Raw genomic sequence first — 15,172 nt, forward strand, 5'->3', positions numbered from 1 at the left:
GGGGCAACTAGTTAGGAGGAGTGTGCACTGCACTAAATGCACTGCTCAGTGAGCTCTCCAGATCTTTAACTAGATAAACATTTTTCACCAACTATCTTCTAGCCAAAAAGACTGTCTTGAAGTGCACCAGACAAGTAGCAAGTGGTACCCAAATAGACCTAAAGTACTTCTATCTCACTACCTTCACCCCCCTCCTCTCAGTTCAGCATGCCTGCCATCTGTCTCCCTCTCCGGTGTCGCTTTCCCTTTGGCCCTGGGTGAGTTTTTTTTATTGTATGAGATGGTCACGTCTTTAAAGCTTTCATGGAACTTGTTTTAATGCCATAGTTTCCTTGTAGCCTCCAGTAATGGTACTACATAGAGCTATCCAGGCAGCCCGAGCTGGGGAACTTTCAACCTTGAAGGAACTTGCATCTTGTGGACATCTTTCTACTGCAATTGTAGATGCACAAGGGGCTGGGCCGGTCCACCATGCTGCGAGATGTGGACAGTTTGAGTGTCTTCAGTATCTTGTCAATGAATTTGGTCTTCAAGGTGATGCCCGGGCTTTGAATCTTGCCACGCCAGGGCACGATGCAGCTGCGACTGGACATGCAAGAGAGCTACAGTGGTTAATAGAACAAGGAGGATGTCATATAGAGGTAAGGGGGGGCTTTTCAGCTCAATTGCCCCAGGAAAAAGTAGCCTACCACATGACCTGTGTTTCTTTATCATTTGAGGTTCAATGTAGGCCCTGGCTTAAGAAGGGTCATTTGAAGTGATCCCTCAGAGAAATTACATAAGTAGTAGAAGGTGCTACACCCATCTTTTCACATGTAGGACTGGGTCAGTACATTACGTAGGATTGTCATGCTGGATCCCCAATAGCGACATAGTTCTGTAGTTATGTGTAATTATGTCCAGATGCTAAATGTGTTATAGTTTCTGACCTCATTTTAATAAAAGTTAACATTTCAGCATTTTTCTTAGAATTGCTAACTTATTTGAATAAAAAAAAAAATCATAACATATTGAACTGGTAAGTTTTATGTTATGCACAATTTCAAATATATTTTATAATACAGCATAATTTAGCCTGTGCCATGGCTAAAAAGGAACTAACATCAAAATGTCCAATTATGCATCAAAATATTGTTTTTTGAAATCAACATCTAATATTAATATATCATATTTACAAGATTTAACTTAGTTTGTAATATTTCTTCATTCATCATAAACACTTTTGATGATGTCACTTCCTTGTTAAATTAAAACCACTGTGTAACTCGAGTTGTAAGTACAGTATGGTTCAGAATATGCCAGCTTTGAGGCTGAGCTTATTCCATCCCATCTGTAGTTCCATGGATGACCTTATATTGAATCTTTATGCAAACTCAGTGACTTATATAATACTTTCTAAAGTTCTGTAGTTTTTATTTGAACCCCATATGTTCATCTCAAAGGACAGAGATGCAGCGGGTGCGTCCGCCCTGCACCTGTCTGCTCGGTTCGGGTGTGTGGATGTGACCCAGTGGCTCCTGTCGGCAGGTGCAGAAGCAGAGGCCGAGTCCCACTGTGGGGCATTACCTGCTCACTACGCCGCAGCCAATGGAGACCTCACCTGTTTAAAACTACTTATTCAACAGGCACCCAGGTTTGTGTTTATTAATCACCCCAGTTATTTCAACAGCATGTGGAGGAAGGAAGTAATGGGAGAAAAACGCATACTTATTATTAAACAATTGTCAATTGCAATGCAAAGCATCTTTACACATTGTTACATAGCAAGGACATGTTCAGTTTTTGATTTTAGTCAGGCAAATTCAGCGATTCTTAATCCAATCCAAAATTCAATGTAATGAAAGTACACTACTGTAAGTATGCTTATGTGACGCATGTAGATTATTTAAAATACAGTTCAGTTAAAAGTAACACTTGACCTTTTTGTGGCAAGACATTAGGCAAGGCAAGTTTATTTGTATAGCACAATTCATACATAAAATAATTCAAAGTGCTTTACAGAATAAGAAAGACATTAAAATCACAAAAATCAAAACATAAATAATCACAACTAATAATCATAAAAAAAACCCAAAACATTTTTAGCAATTGAATATTTTATAACTAATCTATATTTAATGTAATTATGCTATAAATTAATTGTTAAACTCCTATTAGCCCTGGACTGTTCTCATTCTGGACTGGTCTATTGCCACTTTTCACTTCACACATGGTGGGCAATCGAGTTAGTGCATGGTGCCAGCTTTGAATGGCTGTAAACTTATATTTAGTTAGACTTTTAGCTTAGATCATACAAATGGCAAGTGAAATCTAAAATCCTCACCAGGCACTTCAAATGTACTTTACAGCTCAACATGATCCCTATACCACATTGCCTTAGATGTGAGGATAAAGTTGATGTCGGGGCATGTGTTTCCTTACTTTAGAGTTTGGTACATGTGTAGGTCAAGGAATCACATGTGACCATCAGCTCACAGTGTTAATAATGTATATACAAGCCAGGTTGATCATATGGCAGCCTATCCAGTTTGTACTACTGTACTACGTCATGCCACATCAACAGAGCATTTCAGGAAAGTGATACACTGTACTTTCAACTCCATACAAACAAGACCTTACTATTAACCTTACTATCTACCAACCATAGTACAATGGCAGCTAGTTGTTTTTGTGTCCCAGTTACCTTTTATAAGTTGTACTGTTAGTTACATATGTCAAATAAAAAAGAACATTCAAAAATGTGTAATGTATGATAGGTATGTAGGAATTAACTGTACTATGCAGCTAGGGCCGGGTGATATGACGAAAACCTGAGTAGTGATTTTCAAATACAATTTTCAAATAAAAAGCTTTAAATTTAATTTTGAGAACATAAACAATCCATACATTTAATCACTGCAATTTAACACCAAAAAGATACATTTCTTCCTCCAAAGTACACATACACAAGCCACAAACCATAGAATTGACGACAAGCAATGACTGAATCATTTATCATTTTTATTACCTAAACTTTTTTTTTCAGGACAGTGAATTGTCAGACAGGCTTGGGTGCCACTCCTCTGTACTTGGCCTGTCAGGAGGGACATCAGCCCATAGTTCAGTTTCTGGTGGAGGAATGTGGAGCAGACGTGAACCTCAGGGCCTATGATGGGATGAGCTGCATGCACGCTGCTGCTCACCTGGGGCACCGCGACATCGTGCTGTGGCTGGTTAGTAGCGACTCTCGTGGTGGTTGTCAGATGTAGAATGTGATGATGGTCTGCTCTCAGATGGGAGCATGAACCAACCAGTAGCCTTGTGCTTAAGGGTTTATGAAGTGGTATTTTTATAGAGAAGGAAAAATCAACAAATGTTGGACCAGGTGTCTGTCCTGCTTTCTAATAGCATTATAAATTATAAGTTAGCAGTAATAATAATGCCATAGATTTATCTGCTATAGTACCTTTCAATATACTCAAGGCTTTTCACACTGCATTATTCTTCTGTAGCTATATTTTCTACACACGAACACACCCCATTACACACTACAGGCCTGTAGGATGTAATCCTGCCACAAGCTCCTCTTTCATGATTACCTCTAGGTGACCTGTACCGATGTGGACCTCTGCGCTCAGGACAGAGAAGGTGCCACTGCCCTACATTTTGCTGCCAGCAGGGGGCACTATTGTATCTTGGAGAGGCTGCTACATGTGGGCTCAAAGGTCATGAAAGATTACTGGGGAGGGACTCCACTCCATGATGCTGCAGAGAATGGAGAGCTTGAGGTAAACATTTGTAATGCTTTTAAATGGTACACATTTGTGAATCAAGCATCTGGAAAACTAATACATTTTTGTTGTTTGGTATCTTTTTCTTGTTAACCCAGACCATGCAATAAGAAAATGTAAACATCTATTGCTGTTTTGTCAGTAATTTTATTTGATTAAAGTGATAGCATGTAACTTTCTGGAGATGGAAAGTCAATTCCATGGAAATAGGAAGTTAGGTTCACACTTTATGGAACATTCTCATTGCAGAATGGTAAGTTCTATGTCATACCATTGAATATTATAGCTAGAGGAACAACATTTTCATGGAAACAAGCAGTTTCTACTTTTCAGTGCAGTAAAAACATCCATAATGAAAAAACTTGCTTTTGTAAAAATCAAAGGACAAACTAAAACATGAAGGTTTCTTTTCCTTTTTAAACTGATGCAGAAACATGTACCCTTTTCTTCTGACAGTGCTGTAAGCTGCTGCTGACCCATAGAGCAGACCCCACAGAGAAGGACGTAGATGGCTTCACTGCTGCAGACCTGGCAGAGTACAACGGCCACAGCGAATGTGCCAGATATCTGCGCTTCACAGAAAGCAAAGTAAGTGTCTGCACTGGTCCACAACATTTTACTCAAGTCAAGTCAATTTTCAATTTGACAGCGTATTTGTGAATCTTTGATCGTTTGGCTTGGTGTGTTCCATTGTGGAAAGAGTAATCAAAATGTGTTCTCCACGATCTCTTTACCACTCTGTAGAATGTTTATAATAAATATTCATTAATTTCCTAATTAAAGCAATTTATTTCTTCTTAATCAAATTTGTACATGTTGATGGGGCAGGATATTTCTTCTCAGTTTCATCTGAGGGCTCTCAACTGTTGGATCTTTTGTTCTTTAAGCACAACGTGCCTTAATGCAATCAATGAATATTTCAGTGTTATCCCTGTTTGTGCTGTCAGTGTCAGGGTCACTAAAGGACACAAGGAAGACAAATAATCTACTGCTTTAATTGATGATAATGAGGGTATGACATTTCTAATGGAGACTGGTAATTTGTCTTCAAGACACTAATCATTCTGGGGTAGCTATTAGGATTTAGAATTTAGTTTAAGTATCCTTACACTATAGATACGGATGCCATATTGACTGTGGTGAATTAGCAGTGTTTTTTGTCAGTAAATGAAATCATAGACAATGATTTATACTAATCATAATTAGTGACATGCATGGGTTTTATTTTAAAGAGTATAGATCAAATAGATTTAGACCTAACTTTGCAATATCTGGACATCTGGTTTACTTTTCACCTCCTTATATCCTCAAAAAGGGTCTCTGGAGATGCTTGTGAGAAATACACTTCATCATAAAGCCTTGTACCTATAACGTTTACAGATATTGACAGTTAAAATTATTTAAAATTGATAAAATAATGAAAACATGATGTGCTCTAGCCACGTAGCAAGCTAAATCACTCATGTCAATGTAGTAAACACACAAAAAACATTGATTTAACTTTAGTTTGTGATTTTATTTTTGTACAATAGACATTAATGCTAAGTGTCTAATTAATAGACTATAATGCTAAGTGACAATACACAAACGTACAGTTTTTGAGTTGCTATGAGCATCATTCAAATAAAACCAAATAAAAAAATACAATATCAATGTAAAAAATACAATCATAGCTTAATTAAATCACAACTTGATTAGTTGCTATCCCATTTAGCTGCAGCTATCAATATGGAGCTCTGCAAATCCAGTAAAAGGCTAAGGCTTTTTTCTACCCTTGATAATGTGTGCATCCTGGAGTGCAACAATAATATGCATCTTCAAAACTCTGATAAAAATGCACAATTACACGGGCATTGTTAATGAGTTATACCTTTCTACTCAATCTTTGACCTATCAATATAATTACTACAACCAGTCACAGACCTTTAAATGTACAACTGTCTGAAACTTCTCTGTCATGAAAATATAGCATCTTAGAATTAACACATAATTTTGTTGGTCGTTTGTAGTCATTTTAAAGGGACCAACTTGTGAATGGAAAAGTCTAGTGGGGACACGCTGTCAGCAGACCTGTTGAAACATTCCCATATCACACTTCACTCATCACCTAAACAGCCCAGACCAACAGACATTAATATTCACAAAACTAATGAAAGGTGTCTGCCAGAAGCAAAGCATGAATAAGTCACAGAGGGATGTGCATTCACAAAGATATAATGATCGGAAGCTGCAAATATAATCAACCTTCAACAATGAGAGCTAATCAGTCACAGGTATGGGTGCTAGCCAAAGCTACGGCCCTATCGGTTACCCCTCTCAGGTGGAAGTCCCGCGCCTGAGTCCGTTATGGGATCCACAAGCTTATGTTTCACCGTTTTCACCATTTCGATGCCTGGAACTGGCAATCCAATACATGGGGGATTTGGAGAGCAGGATGTCACTTTGATTGTGTGTCATGTTTTTTCCAGTGAGACCTGGAAGTGCAATGATTGTCACTCACTGTAGACAGGCTGAGCAGCAGAGGGCGAGAAAACATGTTATGCAATAAGTAGTAAGGTTCACTGTGGTGTGGCAATAAGGTCACATTTGAGAAAGCTCCTACTGATGACTTTTGGGGAAAGTATTGTCCAGTGCATTATGTTACAGCATCCACATTATGAGATATACACTTATGCAATTGCTGATAAAAGTAAGTTAGAGGATTAAGATAGAGATTATGTCACCGGAGTTTTGTCCTGGTTCACTCATAGTGGATATTTAAGCCATGTTTTTAATCAAGTCAGTGTCTTGCTTAATGTCTTGTGCCTGTGTTTATAATAGAACACATTGAGTTTGAGTTTTTGGCAGTTCAGTCTCTGCTAGTGGCATTGCATACTGGTGTTGTGCTCTTGGGCAAGACACTACATCCCTTGTATGAAAATAGTTGGTCAAAACCTCTATAGTGGTAGAATAAAAGTTACATTTCGCATTCATTTAACAAAATACCCAATTCAAAGTTAACATCCAATTGTTTTAACCCCAGCTAATCTTTTTCTGCACCTTGTTCTTTTAGCACCGTTTTAATTACATTTGTTTGCTACATCCTTGCAGTACTCTCTTGATCTTGATCATGAGTTTCAAGTGTCAGATTGACTCATCTCCGGACATTGACCCAAAAGCATTGAGCACTAGTCTGACCCGTGTTCGTGTTTTTGTTTTTTTTGACTTGTTTCCAAATCTCTCGATCTCTCACAAACAGGTCACTGGCTCACGCGCTCTTTGTGTATCTTATATTTCCACAAACAGCTGCAAACAAACCCACAGCATCCTGGCATTAGAATTGCTTTTTGCTCCGGGCAGGGACAGGAGAAGACACTGTACTATTTTTAGAAACGCATGCATCAGTGTGTTACTGGGACACACAGACCATGTTTCATTTTTGTGACGCAAAACATTTTACTACTTAGTGTTTTGCAGGTACATTAGAAAACAAGTTATTTAACTAATCACTTTTGGGTTACAAGGCTTCAACCTTTTTTACCTATTTTAGACAGCTAAAATAGTCAACAGATTTGAATAATTCAATACTATTTGAGTATCGTTTGGTTTTCCTGATCTAACACTACTTTTAATGTTAGATCAGATAAACAAAATAAGCATTTTTTTTTGGCATTTCCAACCAAAGTTAAATATTGTTAGATTTAATTTGTATTATTCACAACAGTGCTTCCCAAAATGTGAACCAGGGGTCCAAAGGTGAGCCAATTGCCAATTATCCAAATACAGATCAATTTCTTTGATATAAACTACATTGATAAAATGTGCATTCAGTTTTCACTCAATGCTTCATCTTTCCTTCCCAGTTTTACCTTTGCAAACTCCTCAATTTAAACCATTTAAAAATGGACTTCCACTTGCTCCAAATGGAAAATACAATATGCCACAGTTGGATAAAATGTCTCTTTTCCAGTTGCTTTGACAAGTCTTCCGCTCCCATTCGTGCTTCAACATGGCAATTGGTTTGTCCATCCATGCATTAGTGACATTAGCGGGCCACCCAATCCCCCATACTAAATAATTCAGGGCATTCTCCTATCTGAGTTTATTGTTTATTGCGCAGCGGCCCTTAGACAGAGGCGGAGATGTACGGGATGGTGTCAAAGGAGTGGTCGGCGATTGCGAGATAGTGTCGAGTTCTCTTGTGGTAGTTGTGGCTTTCCCAGATACCTGGTTTGGTGTGACCTGGTCACTGGGTTGGATAGACGGACCGGCCTGGGACTGTTGCAGTGAGTTTTAGCTGTTTTTAAGTTGTGGTTATTGCATCTGTATTGTTAGTAAGTTGTGTCTTTTTTTAGCAGATCACGTTTGACAGCTTGTGTTATTTTGTCACTGTTCATTTCGAACTTGGACTACACTAAAAAAAGAGAAAGGCAAATGCTGTTGTATACTGGAACATTTACAGCTACATTAGCATGGAAGTGCTAATTATGACTTACTTTTATGGAAAATCGCCATATGCCATTTGAATTGTCTTACGCTGTGTAGACTTTATATTGCAAATTAAGTAACTCTTTGTGCTTCTTTCGGGAAGTAGGGTTAGGTAATTATTGTTCTAAGTAAATGTTTCCTGTAACATAAGCAGATGTTTTTGGGTGACTTTTTACAGTTAACTGTGACTAATTCTCCACCACTTGCTCAACAATGTGACCTCTTGTTATTTTGATTACATAAAATACACAAATTCGCATTTCATTTAGAATATTTAAGACACTATAAGACACTTTTTTTTTTTAGAATTATCTGCTATCTTTGTTTTATTGCAACAGCAAAGTTGCCTTTATCAGTTGTAGGTGTAGTGGAAACACATAAAAATATGTTGCTTTCTAGGTTCATAATTTTGATGTTGGTATTTATTTTACTATACATTTGTGTGATTGTGTGGATTTGTGGTAATGATCCAAAAATAAAAGAAGATTTTTACTCTATAATCAGCAAACCTGATAAGGGCCACAAATGATTGTAATCTTTTAGTTTTCATTCAAAATTCTGCAGTGTACTGTTGGTAAGACGAGTTCATCTTGGGTTTTAATAAGACCTTAGCCACCTACAAAAATCAAACTCCTAACTTCCCCACTCCCATGTTTATATATTTTCTGGATTGCTCAACTTTTGTGAACTCCTCCCTATGTTTCGCTCAAGAGAGAACTCTTGGTATCATTTTGGCTTCAAAGTGCCGTGAGAGGAAACAGCAGGGGCTTTCTCATTGACACACAGCTCTACAGAGTACATCAGCACTGCATCAAACTATCTTTGAAGTTTGGATTTTACTAATAATGTCCTCTGAGGCCTAACCTTCATATGCATTTATTGTGTAGGGAGTTACAACAATGAAGGTTTATTACAGGGGATTTAAATTGTTCTACACATCTAACTTTCTCCTTCTGTGTGAAAATCAGCCAGTTTACACAGCTGGCTGCTTTGGTTTCGGAAGTGATCACATAGCTCTAGTTGCCACGGTAATGTTATAGCTTCCGTAGCTATAAATAGGTCTAAAATATTATATTTCTTTTACAGTTTTATGTTTTATATTATGATATAATGCGTTGAGATAAGGCTAGTAGGTGGAAAATATATTTTTTTAAAGTTACTTCTGCTGCTATGTTAACTCACCCAAAACATTTTCCTCACCTTAACATGAGTTTGCCCCTAAACTTAACCAAACCCTAACCTTCATTTCCCTAACCTTAATCTGACCTGTTTTTTTTTTTTTTTAACTTAAAAAAATAACCGAAAAACCAATCACAGCACACCATCCCTCCGAACATGCCATTTTAGCATGAATTGGGTCACTGACTAGATACCAAATGTTATCTACTACTGTTAATGTTGAAATATCAGAGCATTTCCATAACCATTAAAATGCAGAGTTCAGGACAAGCTTCGACTGGTCCCACTTACATTTGATTTAATGTATGATTGTGCAATTACTTCAGTCTGTGATTCTGTGGAACATTGAAAACCATAACATGATAGGAGTATGGAAAACATAATTACAGTAAACTCCATGTAACACAAATGCAGTAATGTTATGCTGTGTTTTTTTTTTTTTCAGGCCTCGTGCACTGATAAACCCGTTGAAGTCACTACTCCATCAGAAGAGGAAGTGAAGTCCAAGCCAGTTTCAGTGCAGCAAAGCAGAGCAGACTACTACGGCTCCCTTGGAAACACATGTGGCAACAATAACACTAACAACAAACCCATGGATAGTTTAAAGGTAACTTTTTAGAATGGTCTGGTTGAATTTCTGTTTTTGTGCAAACAAATCCAAATTTAAATATTTCCTTTCTTCATATGACAATTTTACTTATAACACTTGTCGTCTAACAGTTATAAACTACATCTCAGTCAGTGTCACATAAATTAAAGGGTTTTCCTTTTCTAAAAGCTGTTTTTTTTTTTGTAATTCATGTACCTTCAAGTCCAAACACATCTTCACCTAGTGTTTTATATCACTGTTCAGATGTAAAATATCAGACTAGGTGTTGATATAATGTGTCTATGCGTGCAACCTACAAAACTACCAACATCCTATAATAACACTTCTGTAGATATGATTGGATAATTAAGCTTTTCATACGTAGCATGTAACCAAAAGTGCTTTACAAAGACAATTCAAATCATTCCTGAATGAACTTTCAACTAAACCACAGACAGTCACATGTACCCCCCCCCCCCCCCTCACTCTATCACTCACACATACACACACTAAAATAATGGATATTAGTCTAAGTGTAGATGAATCAGTTGAGAATATTTGTAATTTATTCCAGCAACCTGAGAGTGAGGACTCCCCCCAGGCCAGGTACCCCCAGTCCTCTGCTGGTTCTGCTGATTCTGGGAGCGTTGTGCTCGAGAAAACATTTTCCAACAAAATTGAGCAGGTTCAATTTTCCACAGCTGGTGAGTGAACTCCCCAAAACGTCTTACCAACGAGAAGCAATAATTGTATAGTATAAATGAAACATTTGTGTGTGGTGGTGGCTTTTAAAATGTGATTGGTTTTGATTTGTGTTGCAGTTATTAAAGGTTTTAATCTGCCCAAAAGTGATGGGAGTGAGAAGACTGTTCCGGATAAGCGCCCTGATGCGTGCCTTCTGGGGGGAAACAAACTCCTTGGAAAGTCTATCACTTCCCTCAAGCAATCTGGGCTGTCAGGAGCCTTCACTGGACAAGCTGTAAGTAAAAAAACTGTGGCTAAGCAGATAAGCCGTCCTGAGTACATTTTTATAAGTGATTTAAAACTGCCCCCCAGATAAATTAATAATTTTTATATTTTTTATGAATCTAAAAGATGGTTTTGGAAATAAACAAGAAACTATAAATTGCCAAATCTTGTCATTCCTCTTTGATAATATGCTTGTTCACTTACCTTTCTTGTATAATATAACATCAAGACAAAATAAAAAATATTAATGAATGAATGAATGAATGATTTAATATATTAATTAATAAAAACAAAATATTATGATCTAGAATAAGATGGTAGTCCTGCCCACCGAGGAGGCTAACCTGTCTGATATCGACTACCTGGTGCCCACCCACGATGAGAGGGGACGTCCCATCGCAGAGTGGAAGAGACAGGTGATGGTTCGACAGCTGCAGGCAAGGCTGCTTGACGAGGAGGACCAGAGGAGGAAGGTAAGGTTCAAAGACTTAAACTTGAGAAATGCTGTTTGCTTTATCTAAATGTCATTAATCTGTCAGAAATGTTAACATAAGTGTCCTAAATGAGTATGTAACTTGCTCATTACGTTGAAAAATCTTTTGGAAAGTACCCAATAAGAGAAAGGATGTAACAGGATCAGCCAAAAGGAGAGTAGGGAGGTAGAAATTAGTAACTCAAGAAATATGTCCACCAGATATGATAAGACCCCAATAACCCCTGGTTTGCAGTGATTGAATCTAATAAACCTACATACTGTAGATACAGCTTTGCTCCTTCTGCTCCGTGATGCTGACACAACAAAAATGAACACAGACATAGAAATATTTTACGTGCTGCTTAAATCTTATTACAATATTTATTTAGGTTATTTATGTATTAATTAGAAAACTGGGTTCTATGCCATATTTCTTTTTTACATTTTGGTATTTTGGTTTTATATATGAAAGCCAGAGTATGTAACCTTTTAGCCCAAACATAGACTAAAATAAAAGCTTTTATTGCACTGAAAAACATACAAAAACATGTGTCTAAGGACAGTTCTTCCACTGGCTATAATCTTCCAGAGTATGCCCTAAAACTGATATCCATGGAAAATGCTCCAACTTTGAATTTCCATGGTACAGGTGACGTGCCGCCTCCAGAAAATCTTCATAAAGAAATTGCCATGACAATTAGGTTGTATCAGTTTAACAAATTTGCCTTAACATCTCACCATATCCTCTCCTTCAGGAAAACGGGAACAAATTTGCCAAAGTAACCTGGAGGTTCTCCCAAGCCCACAATGCCATCCTGGGTCCCTCTGGTGAACTGCTGACCGAGGATGACCTAATTTATCTGGAACAACAAATTGCCAATGTTTCAATGCAGAGAAACTGTGCCGGTTATGAGCTGGAGCTAGCCCGACTTGCAGAAGAGCTACGTCACATCCTGCCAGCCCCCATCGTCAACATCACTGTCAACACCCAATTCAGAAACTTCCCCAGTCAAATCCCTTTACCTGTATGGTGTGGCCGAATTTCAGGCATTGTCCAAAGCATGTCCCTTCTTATGACCAATTTAACAGACCAGCCGTACTGCAAAATGCCTAATACTGAACTTACCACTGTGTTCTCTCAAACATCAGACAGGCAGAACTCTACTAGGGGGCGAAGAGAGAGCAGAGAGAGGGTTGAAGGTGAAATTCAACAGTTTGGCGTTTCTGTGAGGAACCTAAAGTCAAATTTTGAGACACAAACAAAAATAGAAGAGGTGATAACGGAAAAAACAGAGCAACAGGAGAAACAGCCCATTATAGGAACTAGCTGCTCACTACTCCAAGCGTCTCAGTTCAGAATACTCCCAAAAGCACTTAGTGCATGCCCCGAAATGGATCAAAATAGTGACTCTGGGATTGACCAAGACGACAATCTCTCTGATGTGCAAGAAACAAATAGCCTGAGGAAGGAGCGTATTGTAGTGCTGTTCTTGGGTCATTGGAAGAAGTCGGCCTACACCGTAGCGGAAAAAAATAAGGATACAGAGGAGAGGAAAAACGATGCAGGGAACTTGACCATTGATGATAAGACTGCTCTGAGTCGCAGTGGAAGCATGGAGAACACAAAGATAATGAACAGTTCACTAGGGCACTTCTTCCAGCAGAGGAGAGCCGTCAACAAGATGCTCGGAAGCTGGAGGAACATGATCTCCAGTGTCCCGTCCAGGCAGATTCGCAGGTGAGCAGTGGTTGAAGAGGTTGTGATGGTGGACCGTGGCTCTAATCAGCCTTTTGTATAGAAAATATACAGATAATTTACCCGTCAGGGATAAATAAGTTTCGACTGATTGATGAATGTACAAAAAATAAAGACCAGAAATGCTGATTATTACAAGTTTAAAAGCAAGGGGTGTGTGGTTGGCAGACAAAGAAAAAGATGGGCTTATAATTAATCATTTAGATCAGAATTAAATCCATGCATTGGCTAAATAGGTACTTGACTGATCTATTTAGCCAGCTTGTTCAAGACCCCAAAGACCCAATATATCAACTTCTAAAGCAGAGATGTGAAGTGTATTTAGAAAGAAATATCATTTTATTTCTACTGTGGTATGTATTGATCAGTCTATAGACACAATAAAAGCGTTTGTGTGTTGCCAACATTAATTTAGTAAATAACATGATGAAATGTTGTCTTCCACAGACTTCACAAGCAGCAGGCCCTGTACTCTCCAGAACAGTTCTTACCCCGAGTGGACGGCGTTCCCGTGGAGTACGACAAACTGACCCTTGACCTCTTCATGCTAGGCTACTTCCACATCCTGGAGCTGGAGTTACCTGTGGATGAGCGTAAAATGAGGCACCTTCTCTGTTTTGAGGTGTTTGATCACGTGGGCAGTTTTCCCTGGGAGACAGTCCGGGACTTCCACAAAGCTGTCATTCAGGAGATAGAGGCCGGCAACAGGGAGTGGAAAGATGGATTTGAGGACATTAAAGTCAAGTTCTTTGGAAATGCAGTGAGTCCATCTGAAAACAACACAGAGGTGGTCAAACATACTCTTCCAGAAGTTAGACAGGTCCCGAAAGTCATTGTCCAGACTCCAACACCAGACGAATCAATTCTATATAAAGGGACTGACATTTCCAGTTTCAGCAATGAGGAGATTTGTAAATACATTGACCGCAGTTTTGCTTTTTGGAAAGAGAGAGAAGCAGAGATTTTTGATTTTGAGTAGATTTCATTTTGATATTATTGCTGATTAGTAACAACTTAAGGGCTGGGCACCAAACAAGTCGATATATATTTATAAAAGTTTATACTAAATGTTTGTTTACTTGTTTATAATTCCAGGACTGTGTTATGATTTGTATTCTGGCATTTTTGAAGAATTTTTTAACAAAGAATTGCGTTTAACTATGATGGAACCCAGGTTTACATTGGCACTAATAGTACTTCCAAAATACCCAGCCCTTTTTCAAATGCCAGAGTGTATTTGATTATAAATGAGTGTATTTGTGTGATGTTTTGTTTATTATTGTTTGAGTACATAAATGATAATCAGCACCTGTATTTCCCTATTCAAGAGATTTTCAAAATAAACTTTGCACGTATATGCTTCTGACCTCTTAGTATTTACTTTGTTTTTTTTCTTGTTGAACTACTTGAGTTAATTGTGCATTTACTTTAAAGGGCCATATTACACTATTTTCTAATCTATGTTATAATGTTGTTTCTTCATCAAAAACATACCTGGAGTTGTGTTTTGTTTCATTCAGTTTTTCTTTCAAATGAAAAACTTTGTAATGTCACATGGCAATATAAGAAGTGCTCCACTGTGTTTTTAACTCTATTCACCCACTAGAATGATTTGGGTAATTTCAGCCCTGAATTGCCAATCTCTACTGAACTAAAGGTAAAAGGAGCTGTTAACTTGAAAAATACCACTTCATGACATCACAAGGTGGAACAGAGCGTTTTGAGCTTTGTAGATGTAACAGACTAATAATAAGGTGTGACTCAAACATGTGTGAATGAAACAAAACACAACTCCAGGTCTGAGTTAATGAGGTAACAACATTGTAAAGTTCACAAGAATCAGTTTTGCCCAATATTGGACCTTTAATAAAAGTTATACGTTTTTATAATTATTATTTATAATTGTTATTTATTAAGTATTTACAAATATTCACGAGAATAATTTATGTAATTTTTTTTTTTTGTTT

At 37.8% G+C, this 15,172-nt stretch overlaps 1 protein-coding gene across 1 annotated transcript; it reads left to right on the forward strand.

Annotated features, from left to right (window-relative positions):
• The first annotated feature begins 166 nt into the window (after positions 1-166).
• On the forward strand, positions 167-14,278 carry espnla (espin like a). The gene is made up of 12 exons (XM_055221315.1): positions 167-257; positions 328-641; positions 1,443-1,633; positions 3,026-3,212; positions 3,585-3,767; positions 4,227-4,358; positions 9,862-10,023; positions 10,580-10,709; positions 10,827-10,984; positions 11,283-11,447; positions 12,205-13,187; positions 13,653-14,278. The coding sequence occupies exons 2-12, from the start codon at positions 348-350 to the stop codon at positions 14,182-14,184; spliced, it is 3,117 nt and encodes a 1,038-aa protein (XP_055077290.1). The 5' UTR covers positions 167-257; positions 328-347; the 3' UTR covers positions 14,185-14,278.
• The last annotated feature ends 894 nt before the right edge of the window (positions 14,279-15,172 follow it).

The sequence above is a fragment of the Periophthalmus magnuspinnatus genome, chromosome 4, assembly GCF_009829125.3.
Source record: "Periophthalmus magnuspinnatus isolate fPerMag1 chromosome 4, fPerMag1.2.pri, whole genome shotgun sequence".
Lineage (NCBI taxonomy): Eukaryota > Metazoa > Chordata > Actinopteri > Gobiiformes > Gobiidae > Periophthalmus > Periophthalmus magnuspinnatus.

Coding starts and splice junctions, on each gene's coding strand:
- espnla (XM_055221315.1), top strand. CDS start 348: ATGGTACTACATAGAGCTATCCAGGCAGCCCGAGCTGGGGAACTTTCA. Junction 3,768..4,226: donor CAGAGAATGGAGAGCTTGAG/GTAAACATTTGT, acceptor TTCTTCTGACAG/TGCTGTAAGCTGCTGCTGAC. Junction 11,448..12,204: donor AGGAGGACCAGAGGAGGAAG/GTAAGGTTCAAA, acceptor CCTCTCCTTCAG/GAAAACGGGAACAAATTTGC.